This window comes from Bidens hawaiensis, unplaced genomic scaffold (genome assembly GCF_021521415.1).
Source record: "Bidens hawaiensis isolate Kalapana, Puna unplaced genomic scaffold, B.hawaiensis_p1.1 tig00026438_1, whole genome shotgun sequence".
In the NCBI taxonomy this organism is placed as follows: domain Eukaryota; kingdom Viridiplantae; phylum Streptophyta; class Magnoliopsida; order Asterales; family Asteraceae; genus Bidens; species Bidens hawaiensis.
The window spans coordinates 159,208-179,019 of NW_027505072.1; the positions used below are offsets into that span (position 1 = coordinate 159,208).

At 35.6% G+C, this 19,812-nt stretch overlaps 1 protein-coding gene across 1 annotated transcript; it reads right to left on the reverse strand.

Moving 5' to 3' along the window:
- Nucleotides 1-9,662: 9,662 nt before the first annotated feature.
- Nucleotides 9,663-14,981, reverse strand: LOC143610485 (putative linoleate 9S-lipoxygenase 5). The gene is made up of 9 exons (XM_077084955.1): nt 14,561-14,981; nt 13,005-13,294; nt 12,683-12,920; nt 12,258-12,587; nt 12,055-12,140; nt 11,834-11,941; nt 11,444-11,748; nt 11,085-11,348; nt 9,663-10,610 (listed from the first exon to the last, which is right to left on the reverse strand). Exons 1-9 carry the CDS (start codon nt 14,775-14,777, stop codon nt 9,857-9,859), a joined length of 2,592 nt encoding a protein of 863 aa, XP_076941070.1. The 5' UTR covers nt 14,778-14,981; the 3' UTR covers nt 9,663-9,856.
- Between the last annotated feature and the right edge of the window lie 4,831 nt (nt 14,982-19,812).

Here is a 19,812-nt window from a genome sequence, read left to right on the forward strand (position 1 = left end):
AATATCATATTTTCAGTATGTTATCTACTTTCCACCAACATGTAGAACAACTCTCTCACTTTGGTCCAAACTACTTTGTGTTATTGATAGTCCGCTACAATAAAAAAAAAGAGACAAATATGATTTGCCTCCCTGTGTAATATTGGCGGCCGCAAAATTAGCCACTGAAAGCTGAATTGCGCATGTTGAACCCACACATTTTCTCGACGGGCTAAGTTTGACACCTTCTGTCAGTTGACCTTCATTGACTAATCAAAAAAAGGTTGAAATGATCATTTTACCTCTAAGCCTATAATTAATTATAAAAAATATCTTTCGAAATCTTGTAGATGGTGGGGCTACAACACCCGACTTTTAGTTTAATAACATACAAAACCTACCATGTGAACTAATATGATGTTTCGTGTAGTTGTATAATAAGAAATATATATTACATCCCAGTCTTGCTCACCCTCTTTGTTAATCACTCCACCACCAGTCACATCTTCTTCCCCACTTCAAAATACCTCTAATCTCAAATACACATATCTCAAATACCAATTAATCTTCTTTTCCAAAAGGTTTAATCCAATTTCCTCACAAACCCACTTCATAAATTCACCAATCTCAAATACCCAGATCACAAAATCTTCAATTTCTTCTATATGTAATGGATTAAGATTCAGTCAAACCCTCAACGGTGCCGACGGACCACCACTACCAACCCCATCGAACCAAAGCCCTCTGGCGTCGTCACCATTGTCGTCTTCCTCTTCACCGACATCAACTCACCCGCCCAACTGTGATCCTAATTTCATCCGACGGGTTTCGGTTCGAGTACCAGTTCAAAACCCCAATTAACAACGGAAATATAGGGTTTGGTTTAAAATGAAGAAGATGAATGCTTGAAAGAAATAAAGTTTGGGATTAATAGTTATGATGATGATGATGATGATGATGAGAAGAGGTTCTGGAATGATGAATTGATGATAGGATGATGTTCTAGGGTTTGAGGTTGATGATGATGAACATAATATTATTATTATTATTATTATTATTATTATTATTATTATTATTATTATTATTATCTGTTATTGTTGTTATTGTTATTGTTATTATTATTATTATTATTATTATTATTATTATTATATTTATTAGTATTCTTATTGTTAGAGAGGATTACCAAAATGCACTTGTTATCAGTCAGTCAACGACGGTCAACTGACGGAAGGTGTCAAACTTAGCCCGCCGAGAAAATGTGTGGGTTCAACATGCTCAATTTAGTTTTCAGTGGTTAATTGTGCTCCCATGAATTTACACATGAAGACAAATCATAGTTTCTAAAAAAATGTTAACAAATTCTAAGAATAAAATTTTAAATTTTATACGAAACAAGAAAAATAAAGTTAAATAAAAAAAACCGGCATGTCAATCTTGGGATATTTCAACCCAAGCATGACACAAAGATGTTTTCTCCTCTAGCATCCAAGGAGTTGCTCTCACGACCTCCTGGACCGCTCCACTCGAGTATCCAGCTCCTCCTTGTTTCTTTTTGTGCGCTCGTTTTCCCTTGGCGCCTTCTTTAGGAGGCTCTTCCGTCCCCAGAATAACAAATTCGGAAGACGGTGGTGGTATTTGTCTCAATCTATTCTCTAACTCACTGCAATACACGTCGCCGTCTTAACCGAAAAACATACGCGGTTGGTAATAACCACCTCATTGATTCATATTTTTTAAAGAAGTGAGGTAGATTGTGTGGTGAAAAATGCAGATTATGATACACTTAAAAATAACGTGAAGACAAATGGAGATTGTTGGTAGTTTAAAAGGGTAAAATGTTAAATAGAATAAATATTTAAAAAATATTTTTTAGACTTCCAATGGCCTCAACGATTCTTTTCACGAATTCCAAACCACAATGGCTCTTTTCCACATTTTTAGTCATGTTCCGTTTAATCGATTCTGAATGCGTCTTTCTTGACCAAAATGATTTGTGGAAATTATGATATATTTATGAACTTAAGTTACTTTCTAAGATAACCCACGAAAGTGGAGAGTACCGAAAAGATATATTCATAAAGCTTTTACACGTTTTTAGGCTAGAATAGGTACAACCGTACAAATAAAAACAACCCATTACCGAAACCTTAAACAACTTGGACACAATTTTCAGCCCATTTACTTTATAAAAATAACCCAAGTGATGTAAAATGATTTCCAAGCTTAATGGGAAATTTAAACAAAGCCTTTTAAACAAACATAACTTTTTGGGTGTAGAGATGCACAAATCTGGTTTTTCAAATACCTGGTTTCGGGTATAACTAGTTTTTGGGTATTACCGGGTATAAATCAGGTCTGGTACCAGATATGAGTATGGATACTGAAATACATACTCTATTCGTACCCTACAGACAAATTCGGGTAATAAAAACCCAGGTATTCTGGGTTCGAGTTTGTTGTGCACCTCTAGTTGGGTGTATATGGTCCAACACAACACTTAATAAATATATTTAGTAACTAAGGGGGTGTTTGGGATTTGCTTATTTTCACCAACTTATAACTTATAAACTTATTAAAAAGTAATAAGGTGTTTGGGATTGCTTATATTGTGAGAGGAAAAGTTCAATAAGTTACATTTTTATAACTTATTAACTTAATGAAAAGTTTAAGGAGACAAAATAAGGAATCCCAAACACCCTTTAAATAAATCAAAAAAACTTTATCAAAATTAAGCTTATTGGGCCGTGGTCTGCCCAATAGCCTATCTACAAATTATATATATATATATATATATATATATATATATATATATTAAAGACAAAATTACAGAAATTGTCCTTTATGTTTACACCAGATTTCAGTGGTTGTCCTTTATCTTTAAAATTAACACAATTTGTCCTTTACGTTTTCAAATGTTACATCATTTGTCCTTTGGCCCTAACTCAGTTAATTTTTCTCGTTAACTCAGGTCATATGCCTTGCACATGAGGGCAAATTTGTAATTTTTCCATCTAACAAAAATATTTAAATAAATAAAAAACTATTTAAAAAACTTAACATACATAATATAATTAAGAAAACAAAATATAAATATCTCTCTCTCTCTCAAGTTTCATCTACCAGACCCACCACCATAACCCCACACCACCACTGTCGCTGGCAAGGTGGTCGGCCACCACCGTCCATTCCAAATCCTAACCCTAGCTGTTGTTTCACAACCTCCATCCAAAACCCTAACCCAACCGATCTTACATATACATATAAAATCATGTTTATGATAAAATTAAACACCAGTTGATCCCCAATTCAAATTTTATCAGATGGGTCTTCTAAAATTGATGCTTAGAACACTTAATTATCATCAAATCGACCGTCAATTTGAAGTTGTTGTCTACTGTTAGGTAAATGGTGGTAGCTTGTTCATCGGAGAGAGTTCCGTTTCGATGGATCTGGTGAGTAAATTGGTGAGAGTTTTCATTCTGTTACGGTGGCAAAGAAGGCGATGTTGAAGGAGGAGATCGCCCGGTTAAGGCTTGGATGTTGACAGTGGTTGTTGCGACGGCCATATGTTTAAATTTGGATCTGCATTAATCGATTCAGGCTGTGACGGTGGTGGTTGAGGTGTCAGTGTGGTAGTAAACAACGATGAAGGTGTCGTTATGGCGATGGTGGCCGGTGGTAAGGTGTGTGAGTATGACGTTTGTGTGTATATATATAAAGAAATAATAATTTGTTTTTCTATTTATTAAATGTTTTTTTAATAAATCACTAATAATACTAACTTGTCCTCATGTGCAAGGCATGCGACCTGAGTTAGCGAGAAAAAATAACTGGGTCAGGGCCAAATAACAAATAGTGTAACGTTTAGAAACGTGAGGAATAAATTGTGTTAATTTTAAAGATACAGAACAGCCACTAAAAATCTGGTGTAAAACAATGTATGTAAACACAACCTCCTTATGCGTCATCTATTGTACCTCTTGCTTATTTTGATGTGCATATTCTTAAGCTCCATCTGTATTGTACACTCTTACCTTTTTTGTTGTACAAATTGATGCACACGGACCATAACACCTGTCTTCTTTAACTCACAGCCTAAAAAATCCTTTTCTTCTATATCTTTATTATTGGGTTTTGTTATCAGCATGGTTTGATCGGAGTTTCCGGTGTAGTCGTTACGGAGGGAGTTGGTTGCCCTACTGTTTCCGGCCGTCATGGAAAACTCGGCTTCTCTTCGTAGGTGTTTTGCATTACCGATTGGCATTTATTGGGAATTTCATTCTATATCGGTAGTTTTCGTAATCGGAAATTGCTTTGTTGCCTATTACCATTACCGAGTTTGCAACCAGTTAGTTCTGAAGTACTCTATCTCTTATCTCTTTGTAAATTATTCGGAAAACTGTGCTCACAAGAACAAATACCATGGCCATGATTTACTAACTGATTATATGATTTATATATAATGTTAATAACTCAAAATTACAGTTACTCATCATAACTGACCAAATATGTTTCGGTGCACATGAGGTATTCGATGAATTGCATGTTTATCTATTTCGGGTGTTTATGGCTTGAGTGGTGTTCAAGGTTGTGACTGATTTAGTTTAATTTATTTGTGCTATGATGATGATTTTAAAATGATCTGAGCACATCATTGCCATTCTTGGGTGTTCAGGTGGTGTGGCGGCTACAGACCAGTGTGGTTTTGTTGTCGGTTGTTTACCCGAAACATGATGCTTAACTCACAATTATACTATTCCTATCTTGGAAGCTTTATTTGTTCGTACTATGGAAGCTTGGTTGTGCTTTAGTGGTCATAATTGGTCTGTTTATGTTGTTTGTACATTGTGTTAGGCTATGATGACGCTCTATTATTTGAAATGGCAACGTATGTTGCAACCGTAACAGAGATCTTTGCTTAAAAAGTTCTTCAAAACACCTGGGGATTTAATTATTTGTAAATGAGATGAGAATTTTTATTTGCATTTGAAATCATTGTCCGTGGAAAACTCACCAAATCAGTAAGTGCTTTGAAATCGGCTGATTTTAACTCACTAATTAACATTTCACATCCAGTAGCGTAATGGCGGCTCAGTGTTTTTGGGGTATTGCTAATTTCCTTATGATTGTGTATTTTCTTTGCTTCTGGCAGGAGGTTTGTTCAATGGTTGTTAACAGCTTCATCGGTAGGAGGTCCGTTCGATCAGGTCAAGAATATGTATTTTTTGTGAATTCAGTTTCTTTGTGTTTTGTTTGAAATTACAAAAAATGGAATAACTTTGTAGGGACTGCATATGCACATGTTTATATGATGCTTGGAGTAAGTGATTCATTATCTAGAGATGAGATATTGGATGATGGATCATAGCTTACACTTGACAAACTTTGAATGGGGAAATAAGATTGAACTAGAAAGAAAATGCAGCTTGCAAGACACTTGGACTGCAACCAAGACAGATTGCCATTTGCCTTCAAATTAGAAAACCTAGATGGAAACTAACCAGTTGGAAAAAGACTACGATGCCCTCAAGAGATAGTCATGAGACTGGCAAAACAGAGAATGATTCTGTCCAATCTCAAAGTTATAAACTTCATGTTTATGGTAAGTTATTATTTGATAGAAAATATAGTTAATGACTTTCCTAATAATAAGTTATTACAAAGTTGTTGGTAAGTATCCATGTTATGTTATGGTAAGTAGTCACGGTCTCTTTATTTTTCTCTATTTGAGTAAGTTTAAAAGTTGCATTTATCCTTGCTAATTATATATAACACTAAAATAAATGTGTGTAGAAAGATTATTTGGTAGGTCATTGGCTAAAAAATCTTTCATTGTCAGCATATTATATTGTTTACTCTTATGCCATAAGAGATATATGCTTATTTGGTTCTAGGTTTACTAAAGTTTTATATATATAGAGCGAAGTCAAAGCATATTTGCAATGGATTAAAATAGTTTTCATTAATATCATTTGTGTAGATCCATTTGATGATAATAGTACATCCATGATATTTGCACCATTAGTAACTGATCTGCATAGACTTCTAGCAAGTAGGTGTTGGAAACGGAAGGGTTGAATTACTGGTCTTAAAACCAGATACAAAACACATCAGAAAATGTTTACTTCTAATAAATAACCTAATACATTTATACTTATTAATTTCATTTTTCCTAGGTGTTGCGCTTAACCCAGAAGAATGGCATGATAATTTTCGTGAACTGGGTACCAAATTTCAACGATAATCCTTCAGCGACAACTGAGAGTCATGTCATAAACGTAGAACCAAGTCCAACTCGGCTTCATCCAGTCATAAACGCAGAACCAAGGTCGGGTCAACTGCATCCAGTCCACGACACCCAACCCAAAACCAATACCTCAATGAGGCCGTATCAAAATTCACCAGGTACAGTGACATATGTAAACGAATTTACCCATACATACTATGGTTTGTGTTTTTTTTTAAATAAATTATTTTTTGTATTCCATTTTTGCAGACTTCAAGAGTTTAACTACTTGAATGACTTTTCAGTGGTATTTGATTTTTATAGTAAAGCCGATGGTTTTTGCTTATTTTGGATGGTTATAAGTGGTTTACTTTGGATGGTTATACACTTATACAAAGTGTTCTTATAGTTTAGTTGTATATTTCTTTTTTTCATTTATGTGTTAACTAGCGCTAAAGATTTGCAAACGTTTACGGATTTTTCTCTTTATCACATACCCACACAACTAACCACTAGCATGCAGGAGGGGGAGTTTAGGCATTAGAAGTTGTACCTAGCGTTTGTGATTGTGGCTATTTGTTTTGTTTCCAGCTGTCCCTTGTGTTGCAACGTGTGTGTTTTTGGTTTAGCAATTGTATACTCTCTCTCCATCTTTTCTCTGGTTCGTGTGAACTCTCCCCACTCTTCTGATGGTTTTTGATTACGCGGGGATGCTGACGACCTTGATCCCAACCAAACCACAGGAAGCCGATGGTAATCATTGTTGCCCTGTCGCCGACCGTTGTTGTATTACGGACTGGTAGAGTCACGTTGGAACCCTAGGCAACGGCGATCGACGCAGTGTTAGTAGGTTTCATTTTTCAACTTTCAAGTTTTGGTAATTACGGTTTTTTTCTTATTAGTTTGATCTTTTTGAGGGCTGAAGTGTTTGGCATACTAGATGGTGGTTGCTATTTTAGTGATTGATTGTGAGGTTTAGTAGTAAATAGAAATTGATTGTGAGGTTTAACATGTAAGCATATGGTGTTTTTAGTAACATATGGTAATGGAAACACTTAATTAGTTTATACAAGGTTCAGAAAGTTAATTTTTTAAGTTGTTAGATTCTTACTTAACTAACGCCGTCCATAAATTTAAGCAGGTCAGTTTTACCCACAAGTGTATTTGATTGACATTCGCTGATAATGCAGGTTTGCGAACTGTGGGGGTGTTTTTATGTCGAAGTCGTTGACAATAGCGTGCTTGCAGGTATATGTCTTTTTTTATCTCTATTTCGACATCGTTATGGTTTAGGTGTTTTTACAGTTTGCTTACTTTTAGTAACATTCAAAAACACGCTCTCTCTATTTCACTTTTGTAATTGAATAGCCGGTTAAATTTCAACAGGATTTTAAATTGTAGTTTTAAGGACAATTTGGAGATATAGAAGAAAGTTCAACTGATTGGAATCAGTAAAGAAAAAGATCCAATATACTCAAAGTTGAACTGTTGATGGTTGGATAAGCAAATTGGAATTGAGGTTTTGTAGTACAGATTATCCAAAATGTTGAAAGATGTGCAGCATGCTGAATATCGACACATATATAAGATGATGGGTAATATTTAAATATTGTTTTTCAACAAATTTAAAACTGCAGTTGTGGTGCACAATCTCGTGGAATGTTGGTAGTGGTTATCATCAATTTGATATAATAATCAGTTTCTATGGGTTCTTAATTGTTCGTAGCTGGGTGTTGCCTTATTTTCTTTTCATGGTGGTGGTTAGATTTTTTTAGCTGCATTTGTACTCTGTTTTGTCATGTGTTCTTTAATGATAAGTGTGGTTTTGTAACAGGTTTTTATCGTCTTGGTGACATACTGTGTTTGGTTTCGGTAGAAGGTGGCTGTTGGCTTTGTCATATAAGGTATGTCTTTTTTTTTAATCACAACCTGCGTGTGTTTTGTGTTGTTATGTTAGTTTTTTTTTATTAGTGTGGACTCTACTTTCCTTTTGCTTGCTTCATTAAGTGCGCATTGGTGTTTTTAACTTTTGTTAGTCATATTTTGTTCGTTTATAATAGTTTTAAGTCACTACCTGCGTGTATTAACTTGTTAGTTTTTTTTATTAGTGTAGTGTGGCCTTTCGTTTTGCTCATCCTTTTGGTGTCCCAATGATGTTTAACTTGATAGTAAAGCGGGACAAATCAACCACCAAGACGCCATATACTGAATCCAAGAGGACTATGATGCAAGAACTGCCATATAAGGTCAATCAAATGCCTCCCAAAATGCATTTAACTAACCAAACAAACCAAAACACAAATGACAATACCATCAACACTTAACCTGGCCACAAGAACTATGATGTCACTTCCTGACTTTATCTATTATAAGTATTGGTTAATCCTATAAGCTGCTAATTATAGCGATAAATTTAATGACATGCGTTCTTATACTTTTCTATTTTGACAAGAAACAAAAGATGAAACATAGGGAACTGCACCACAACCTATTTGGGAAAACAAGCAATGAAAAGGTAAAACAATATTCAAATACGCAACAACCAAAACATAAACTAGCATGTGCAACACAATACATCAGGTTTGGATAGTTGCAACAGCAGGACTAACACGTTTGGAAGACAAAAATCAATACATTTTGAAAGCAGTTTCTATAAAAGCCATGTAACACTTAAAAGACCCTATTCTGTAATACAAAAAAAGAGACATATGGGTACTATCTAGAACATGAATCGCATGTAGCTGCTCTTGACAAACATCATCAATAACATATGGCTATTTTGCAAGTATTCTTAGCAACTTTATCATTGATGTATGCTACTGGTTGTGTGTTGTTTAGCTTATTTGGTCAAACTAGCTACTATGCACCAAACCCAACCGTAATGCGGCGGGTAGGCCAACTAGTTTGCAAACAATTTTGGGCTAAACAAGCTTAAACAACCCAAAACTGGCCAAGAGGCACTTTTTTAAAGCTAAACCAATTTGAATTTTGAGCCAAGTGACATTTTAATTAAAAAATAATCTTGTTGGGTCTTGCCCACCCTAGTATCCTAAACATTATTACTTCATGCCCAATGCCCACTATTTCCAAGAAAATCCATGAATTCCAGTTACTTAACGGCACCTAAGTTATATAAGTATAAAGTGTGTGTTTATGAGAATTACTAGCCTAAATATGTTAATTTACAACTCGTGTGGAACCAAAGTCTCCTTAGTTAGAAACTAGAGTAAAGTGTCATTTTCGTTTTTATGGTTTGACAAATAATGCGAATTTAGTCCAAAGTCTCTTTACTGCATATGGATCATCCACGTTTCCCAGTTCTTGCCAATTGCATCCAAATCACTTAACTCCTTTATATTTAATCGTTAAGTCAGGGGTAGACATGTTTTTTTCACTCTTTCTTTATTATAATACTTATTTCAGTGAACTGCGGTTTTCTTTATTATAATAATCTGGTAGAGAAAGCTTATATAGATGCATATTTCATGTGAACAATTCAACTACACTTTCTTGTAAGGTATAACGAACACACAAATATAAAGCATAGATTAGAAACCACAAAATTTAACGCGTCACATACTGTTCACACAAGTCACATGAATGATATATGCACTAGGGCAATTTATTAAGAACATTAGGTATAAACACGTTTCATATCGCCACGCTATTAGGTATACCCTTTCCTGTAATTCCTTCTTCACTGCTAGGATATAGTAGAGTGTATGGTATCTTTACAAGTCCATTCCTATTCTTCAACCTCTCATCATTGTTCATCTTCACAATCTTTTCCTCAATTTCTTTCAGTTTCTTGCCAAACTTTTCAAACGCCATGATAGGTTCCACGTCCATTGTCCACTCGGGACACTCTCTTTGTCCGAGGTAGAGTTCATCTGATGTATGCCTTGACAATATTTCTATTAGAGAAATACTCAAAAGTGACTGTAGTTGAGGAGTGACGGTTTTCAGAAAAGCACTTTTGGGATCCTCTTTTAGCTCATCATATTCAGGGGTGTTTGGTTCGGGCATAAGCCTACGACTTAGAGTTGGGCGATTAGGGGGATAACCCGCATAACCATATTGGCCATAGTTTACAGCTGCATGAAGAGCAGAAGCCACCCATATTATTATGGTGCAATTGCCAATCACATCTTGAATGGAATTCATTTTAGGCCACCATGGCTCATCTTTGAGGTCTCCATGTCCCTCCTCTCGCAGTTCCTTCCACCATGACTGGAGTTCTGTATCTTTTTTCACCATGTCGTCGGTTTTGTAATAGAATTTACAGTAATCCTCAACCCAAGTTTTAATGGCTAACCATATCTCAAGCCCATCAACAGCGTATGGGTAATCTTCAATCGTTAAACGAAGGCCATTGGGAGAACTTGAGTCTTCAACTGCCATTCCCCTATAATGCAAAACCATTTATTAGGAAATAATGATACTAGTACACTAACTATTGAGAAAGTTTGCTTCTACAACCTTTTTATATCACGTTCTTCTCTTTGGAAGATAGGGAGTACGAACTTTTATACTAGCAGGTAAATTAGTATTTTGCGAAATACTTTTAGTTCTTTTTTGAAAGTTCTTGTATTTCTACTCAATTTGCTACTACAGTGAGCGAACAAATGCAAGTTCTCACAATGTTTTGGAGTTCACCAGTGTGGTAAGTGAACTCGTTGACAAGCGAACTCATTAGAGTTTTTCACCAAACTTAATACGATGTTTACAGATTATATCAAACTCTATTGAGTTTGCTTGTCAACCAAGTGAACTTGCGAAACTCACTCGTAGTTCCAAAAAACGGCTTTAAATACCAGCTAATCCGTACAAAAAATATTTTTTTATATAAATATTAAAGTGTAGTAGAAGAATCATATACCTCAACACAAGATCCACCGGTAGGGCTTGGTTGGGGAACACCCAATTCTTATATATCTTGGAGGACATTTCAATTGAATATTTCCCGGTAAAGAAGCTTCTTTCAAGAATACCTTCACTATTAATCAAGATATTTCTAGCAGTGGCATTGATGTTCATTGTATCGCGGAAATGAGGATGGAGAAGCTTGTTGATCGGATGGAGCACACTTAGTTGGCGGTTTGTTGCTATTATGAATGGCTCAATAACGGCATGTGTATTCAACCTACGAAAAAAGAATTTGACAAGATGTTTATTAAAAAAGTTGTAGAATTTAATTTACTTATAAAGGGGTATTTTTTTATTTGATTTGTAAGTTACCAATGACTGATGAGTTGATGAACTCCAGAATCATTCACTGCTACATATGTTTTAGCGAACAGCCAAATTGCAGCTTCAACTCCATCTTTAGCAGGTGTGTACACTTTGCTAATGGCACCATATTCTTCACCATCAGGATGAGGCAAGCTTAACTCAATGGCAATTGGTTTCAAAGTTCCTTCATTTTGCAAAAACAACAGTGTTCTTGTGGCATAAACCTTGCTGGCTGTTGCGTTTATCCGATTCACATATGGCATCATTGAGTCATGATGATCCAATATAAATATCCTTTTTGCTTTTAGTGACTGTATGACAAATTCAAAAGATGTCTTAACCAAAACGACTTATAAGTTTATTATACAAACCAAGTAAACAAGCATAGGAATTTACCTCATTCACTTCAAGACCTTCTAGTTGTTCCTGAATGTGATGTGATCTTATTGAACTGTTTTGGTTACCGTAGAGTTTGGCGTCTAGCTTGCTTATAGGAGGGAAAACCTGAAATTTTGAATTCGCAAATGTTATATTGATACCCATGTAGTTATGTTTAATTTGTTTGCCTAAACCGGTAAACTAAAAAAAAAAATACTAATAAAGTTTCACAAGTTTACTTTCAACAGTTGAATGGAAACCGGATTGACCCCAGCAATCATTTCTCTTGCAAATTCTTCATCGGTGCTCCAAGCGGACAAGTTATCTTAGATTTAATTAACATCATAAGTTATATTGGAACCAGTAATAATGAAATTTCACAAAATGGTGCTTAATAATAATAATAATAATAATAACAATCATGGCGTCATTGAAATGGTACCCTGGATGACTTGCGGTGTCGAGTATTTGAGAAGTCCTTCACCATCTGATCGAACAAGCTCTTTAAAAAACTGTAACGGAATTTTGTTGAGCGCGGGGCCTTGTGGAAGCTTGATTCCTCCATTGTAAAGCTTCAGGAAATCTTCAAATGTGTCAAATTCATCAAAGGTGTCATCAAATAGTGCCTGAAACTCAGGAAGTAGGAATTTAAGGATGGCTTCTAGTCCTTGAGCCAGAAAATCGGACATCCTCAAATGTCCAAATCGCTCCTCTCTTGGAACATATATATTCAAAACATCTATAAGAGAAAGCCTGCTCTCAGTTTCTGGATCTGTCTAAACAAAAAGCAAGACATGTTAGCATATCTTCAAATTGAACATCATCAGTCGTTTGATAATATTAATTGCTTCAACATAATTAAGTGACCTGATTCAGTTGGTGGTCTCCCTGTTCTACCCCTACGAGGGTACGGGTACTCTGAGGACCCTCCAATAACCGGGCGCACTTTATCCGCATCATCCGGCTCTCCCAAATCGTTATAAAAAGCATAGTCGTAAACCCTATCCCATTCCTCAAGCATCCCAATCCCATTTCCTCTAAGTACTACCATCTCTTCCTCTCTATATGGACGCAACAGTTCAGGTGTCTCACCAGGAAGATATGCCTGCATTATGATCACCGCAAGATGCGTAAATAAGACTATAAATATAACATCAATCTTTTAAAAGATTTATGAAGTTATGTGTACCTTATTAGCAAAGAATATGCGATCTTTTGTGTAGTTCTTTGCGGGGTAAACCCATGAGTTACAAACAAAATGTACTTGGCCATGACCAGGAACATTTTCAAGAGTGAGTGTCATTAGATAAAATTCACTGTGGTGAAGATTTTGGACCAGAAAACCTCCTGGTAGTCCAATCTCCTCATCCCAATCAAATGTGACTTCAAATGTTGATTCACCAGCGGTGAGAGGAGTAATAGTGCTAATCCAGTCCTCCAAGATTGCTGGTTTTCCAAGCTTCCCTCTCAACCTTTTTTCTGTAACACAAAGTCCATATAGTAGAACATAAATTTCAACTCAGAACATGTAGTGTTAACTTCAAGATAACTAATAAGTCTAGCTAAAAACTACTTCTAATAGATTAAATTAATGGTTTAAAGTTTATCATGTCATATGATTACAACTATTACGCAAAAAAAATTGAATTATCAGTGTATATATTCATGAAGAACACTGACAGATCAGACACGCCATTTTGACTAGATTTGAAAGTTAACTCTTTGTTATGGTGCGTTTTAACTTAGCTCGAAAATTAATTGTTTATAACTGTTACGCCTGGCTAATATTGCCATCTACATATGTTGCAAATTGTGGTCCTCTCTTTGTCAGAAATTCTTTTCTTTGGTTGAAGCATATATAGTTGCAAATTGTAGAGAGATAATTGATTTAGTCCACCATGCAAACATACCAAAACCAAGCAACTATGATATATACCTTTAACATCAGTATAGACAAAGACTTGAAACAAGAGTTATCATTTAACAAGCATTTTTGTTAATGCATGCACCTTCACTGAAGATGTATAAATTATAATACCAAAAGCTAGTACTTTTAACATATATCTTATAAATTTATCTTTTACATGTTCAGAATGATCAAATTTAGTGCATGGGTCGATAACGGCTTTGAAGCAGGCTTAGTTAACAAAAAATTAGAATCATGAAGGCAATAAAAGATATAAAGTCAAAGACTATGTATACAATTAGGAGTAGTTGTTTTTTTCATGTGCAACTATATTTATATATTAGTAGCAGGTTTGTGTATATCATGTCACGTATATTATATATAAATAAATTTACAGCGACCATTTAGTCATACATTATTACTTGAATATATAATTTCAACTTGGCAAGAAAGCCATCTATGGAGTGGGTGAAAACCCCCGTTTGAAAAGAGTATTTGCATTAGCATTTATTAGTCAATTTCGAAGTTCTCTTATAGTGGATCCTATGAAGAAAAGTTATAATCTAAACCGTAACGAATACCATGGTTATTCAAAGTATTAGGTCGTTCGTTTGTAGTGTTACACCACCTCATGAAGGTGGGAACTTGAAACCTTTAAGATTATTAGAGCCAGTGTTATCTTCCGACAAAATAGATTTGTTTGTAGTTTTTTACTTTATAGAAGAAAGAAGATTAGCTACAATGATAAACTAATAAATGTGAGCAAACATAAAACCAAATATTATTTGTGCCGATTCCGGCCTCTTCAATATAGACGAAACCAAAGTCAAAAAACAAACCTGAGGATCCGCTATCAGCATGAGTTATACTAATGAACTGAATAGAGATATGATTTCCCGACAATTCATGAGCTCTATCCAGAACCGATGCGCCCACGTCACTGAAATCGAGCACGTTCTTCTTCATCAACACCACTTTCCCTTTAACTGTTGTCTTGCTCTTCCCATGATTCTCTCCCAACACCAAATTCACAACTTTATGCAACATGTTATCCATGCACGTACAATGAACTTAAGCCTGTAGCAGCTTGCAGATGGTATAAACTCAAAAAGGGTATAAGTTAATATTTATAGGCGTGAATACGTTGGGCTACTTTGAGGATAAATATGACCGTGCCACTAATCAATGGCTTCCGAGAAATTATTTGGACATATCTTTAATTCATTATTGGTGTGCTTCTCTTTCTAATTAATATGTTACAAGTGGCCGATATATATGGTGAGCTAGATAGGATCATTACTAGCAAATATTAAACTATTACAATGACAAAAGTATGTCCTAATAACTAATAGTTTATACTTACGGTATTTCTATAATGTACGTGTTTCTTACCGACACTTACGTAGCTAATTATGTAAATAATGTTGGCCTAATTCTGATCAGATGATTTAGGAGGCGATATATTAAAAAACGAGATAAGGATAGTGTGACAAGAATGGAATTTATCTTCCTTTTCTTAAGTATATCAGTTTGTTTTATTGTTTTGGCTGAGCTTCGATCATTTGACAACAATTGAGATTATCTTTAGAGTTGTGCAAAACGTACACTACCCTCTTCTTAACTAGTCTATTACATATATTGAATGGACCGTGGTATAGCAACATTCAATAGTTGGATACCTAATGCCTTTATAAAAGGTTGTGGGTTGTTAAAAAAAGTATAATTTAGGAGTATATAGTTATGTCTTAATCGTAGAATACAAAAAAGCTAAATTGTTTATATATTTTTTATATATAGTTCATATCATGTGCCTATAAATATATAGGTTATACTACGCATACATGTATATGTTCAATCACATACACGTCATATTCAGGTTATACCAATAAAATAGTTCTTTTAGGATTTGTATATGTTTATAATTCCGTTTAACATTCTCTCTATATAGTAGATATCAGAGCTTTGATTGCTGATTTCAAGCGGCTTTTTATGGTGTAAGCTAATGTGTAGAATGATGGAGGTGGAAAAGATTAGGGTTTAAGGGGTATTTATACTCCCTAAGTCCATGGACTTTAGTCCCATCTTCCATTTTAAGTCCATAATTAATTTTCATCTACTTAGTCTACCATCCTTCTATTTTATTATTATTTTATTATTACTAACTCAATTTAATTCTTCCAACGTAAATAATATATATTATTCTTAGAAATTTCGGGATGTTACAGATACTAACCATAACCCGTGAATTTTTTAGATTTAAATTAATAAGAAACCATCATGTTCAAATTGAGCAATCTGGTGACACGAGAGGGGAAGTGACGTGAGGGCTTAAAATATAGACAATTATATATATATATATATAGGATGGATCTTGCGATAAGTGCGAGAAGTGAATGTGTAACTCCATTAATCCCTAATTTTTCACTTCCTTGCTTATGATGTTACCTACATGTATGTAGGTTGGTTGTATTTATATCTTAATACACATTCAAACCTACGTATACACATACAAATGTACCGAGCCACATTAAAACCTACATACCTACACACATACAAACATACATACCTACACACGTACATACGCACCTACACAATACACCTACACATAAGAAATGGAGTGAAATTAGGGATTAATTGAGTTACACATTCACTTCTCGCACTTCTCACTGTAAAAAAACTTCTGAAATGATCCAATACCTATACATATATATATATATATATTATGGAGTTTGGTGTCTCTGAGTGTCAATTAGACAACTTGGTGGCAGTTTATTAGTGTTTGCATTTTGTTTTTTATTTTTGTTACAATAACGACTATAATGGAAGCCGACCGAGCGTAAATTTAATGTTCTTTTTATTGTTTTAATTTCGGTAAGGTAACGAATGTGATCAAAACCTGATTTTAATTTCGCTTAGACTCATAGCCTCGACGCCTGAGACCGACAACGCTCGGGTTTTACCAACGTCGGAGTTTACCAACCGACGCCACCCTATTGGTCCTACTCAATTTTATATGTTTTCCAGTTTTAGCTTCGGTACCATGACGAGTAACGGAAACCGATCGGATTCATGTCGAGTTACTGTCTCAATACTCGGGACCAAAAACGTCTGGGTTTAATCATCGCTCGTGTTTATAGACCAAATAAGCGTCGAATATTCTTTTTATATGTTAATATTTTTATATGTTAACTTGACCAAATTATTTTTTTGGGTTTTAACGTTCAGGTTTTACCAACAGTGTCTATAGTGTAGCGAGCCTAACCGATTGTGACATTTTGGGTTTTTCGTTTCCTTCGTGTTATAATCATTACCCGACCCGGGTTCGGGTTCGGGTATTTTATCAATAAATCTCGCAATTGTTTAGTATTTTATTATTTGATTATAGTTATAATATGGTACAAAAACAACCCCTTAACTAACTTTAATACACTTTTGAACCCACAACCATAGAACAGGGACCAAATTGCAAATAATATTCAATGTTTTTCTCTCTTCTCTCTCCCTCACCGTCGGCAGCCATACCCCCCCCCCCCTTCAATTTTGGACTCGTTAACGCGTAATTGATCATGCCAAATCAATTCTTTACCTTAATTCGATCCTACCGACACCCTAAACATGGAAAACTCTAACTAATTGACAGCTAATTCGTAATTATAAGTCACGACTCATTCGATCCCCAAAACACTATAAATGCACGTCTAGTTAGCAATTAAAAACTGCACACACACTCACTTCGACCTCGCGAACCAAAACCCTAACCTAGTTCACCATACAAGTTCGTTAATAAGGTTTTGGTATAAATTTTGATCCGCGGAACCCATCTCCTCGTTCATCCTCAATCCGTCACCATAATAGGTAATTAAAATATGATTTGAAATTGGTTTTAGCCCAGGATCATTAACCCTAAATAAATTTTAACAAACCTTAAACGAATTGGACAATTTAAATTCTAGGGTTTGTTGTTGAAATTGGGTTTGTGGTAACTACTTATATTTAAGTAAAATGATATTTATAACAAATCAACACACCAACCCAATGGCGGGTGCGTGTGCTGTTAACACTCTGGAACCAGTCCAGGCGTGGGTTCGAGCCCCCTAGACCCGGTTTTTGTTATTTCTTTTTTAATCCTTATAAACAAATTTATTTTTATGTTTGTATATATACAACAACGAATAAATATTGTTTTGACGTACCGAACCCCGAAACAACTCTTTTCTTTTCGTAATTATGTGTGTGTGTGTATAGCTAACTTTATACACATACATAAATAAGATAGATATATACTGTAAGGCCCCGTTCCCGGTAGCCGTACTTTAGACGTTGGATTTACTCATGAACACAGTTCTACAAATCAGAGTTCATTAAACTTTCGCGGAAGCGTTAACTTAAGTCATTCATTACAAAACATTAAATCTTTTCTTTAAAACCATGATAATAAACATCATATTTAAAACACAATTTCTTTCATCTTCAGATGACAGCCGTTCAATCCATGCCATGTGTCATCCTCATGCTTAACTCTTCAGCCTGATCACCTGCGTGCATACTAAAAGTCAGCTACGCTGAGTGAGTTCTAGTTAATATGGTGATATCCAATACATACACATATCATACATACACACATATCTTAACCTTGTATAAATATCCATAAGAGGAACGTCACATAATATCCATAAGAGGAACGTCACACTTCTTCTTGTATGATCTTGTTCCTCTCATGAGCGGATTTCCTTCGCTTCTGATGGACGGGTTTAACAGATAAATTAAGACCGAGTTTGTGAGTGATTACCTCTTTTGAAATACCTGTCATGTCCGAGTGCTTGAAGGCAAAAGTAGATCTCATTCGCCCTAAGAAGGATATTATATCATCCTCAATCTTACTGGGGATACTGGATCCTAGGAAGACCTTTATTTCTAGATCCTCGGGGTCCAATGATACTTCTTTAAGGTCTTTCTCCCGAGCTTCCAGCACGTCCCTAGGATGTTGCTGTAGTTGCTATGCTATGGTTGGCTTGGCTGTTGGCTTCATTGATGATGAATAATAGTTCTTGGCCTCCGCTTGGTCACCTACTATCTTTACAAATCCCCAAAGAGTAGGTAGCTTGATGCACTGGTGATAAGTTGATGTTACAGCCTTCATTCCATGGAGCCACGGCCTTCCTAAAATAACATTGCAACAGGAAAGGTTATCTATAACACAAAATTTCTGGTATGAATTTAACCCTTCGATATAAATTGGGAGGTTGATGTCCCCCTGTGTCTTCTTGGTTTCGCCACTGAAACCAACCAGCACCGAAATTCTAGGAATGATTTCTGAATCCAAGATGTTCATTTTCTTAAGGACATCATGTTGGATAATGTTGACCGAGCTGCCTCCGTCTACTAGGATCCTGCGTACATAATGGTTAGAGATAAATAAAGTAATAATCAAACCGTCATGATGAGGATCCTGTATGTTCATTTTGTCTTCCTCATCGAAGAAGATTCTCTTGTCTGTTGTTAGGGTGGTGGACACTATTGGTTGATCTCCGTTATCCATCTTTATTTCTTTAGCGAGTCTTTTTGCTGCAGAGAAAGAAGTTCCACATATGTCTGAACCACCTGAAATGAAATTGACCGTTCGTACATCCAGCTTGTCCTGGTGAGGATCCTGGATCCTTGAATTGAAGAAGATTCTCTGATCCTTGAATTGAAGAACTTTGTCTCGTAGTCTCTGGAGACAAAGTTGATCACATGAACATCCGGCGGTGGCGGTGTTGCTTTCTGTGAAAGATCTTCAGGATCCTGGATCTTGGATTTCTTCCTTCCCAAGAGTTCTTTAAAGTGACCCTTGCTCAGGAGGTAACCAATTTCCCTCCTTAAGCCGATGCATTCGTCTGTTGTGTGGCCAAAATCTTCGTGGAAAGCGCACCACTTGGACTTGTCCTTGAAGCCGACAACCTTCTCATTTTTTCGGGGCCACCTTGCTTTTGCTTCCAGATCCTTCATGGCACAGATCAAGCCATGAGTATCCACAGAGAAACAATAATTGGAGATGCAAGGATAGTCTTCATCGTCATCTCCTTCTTCAACTGCGCGCACGTTCTGATTA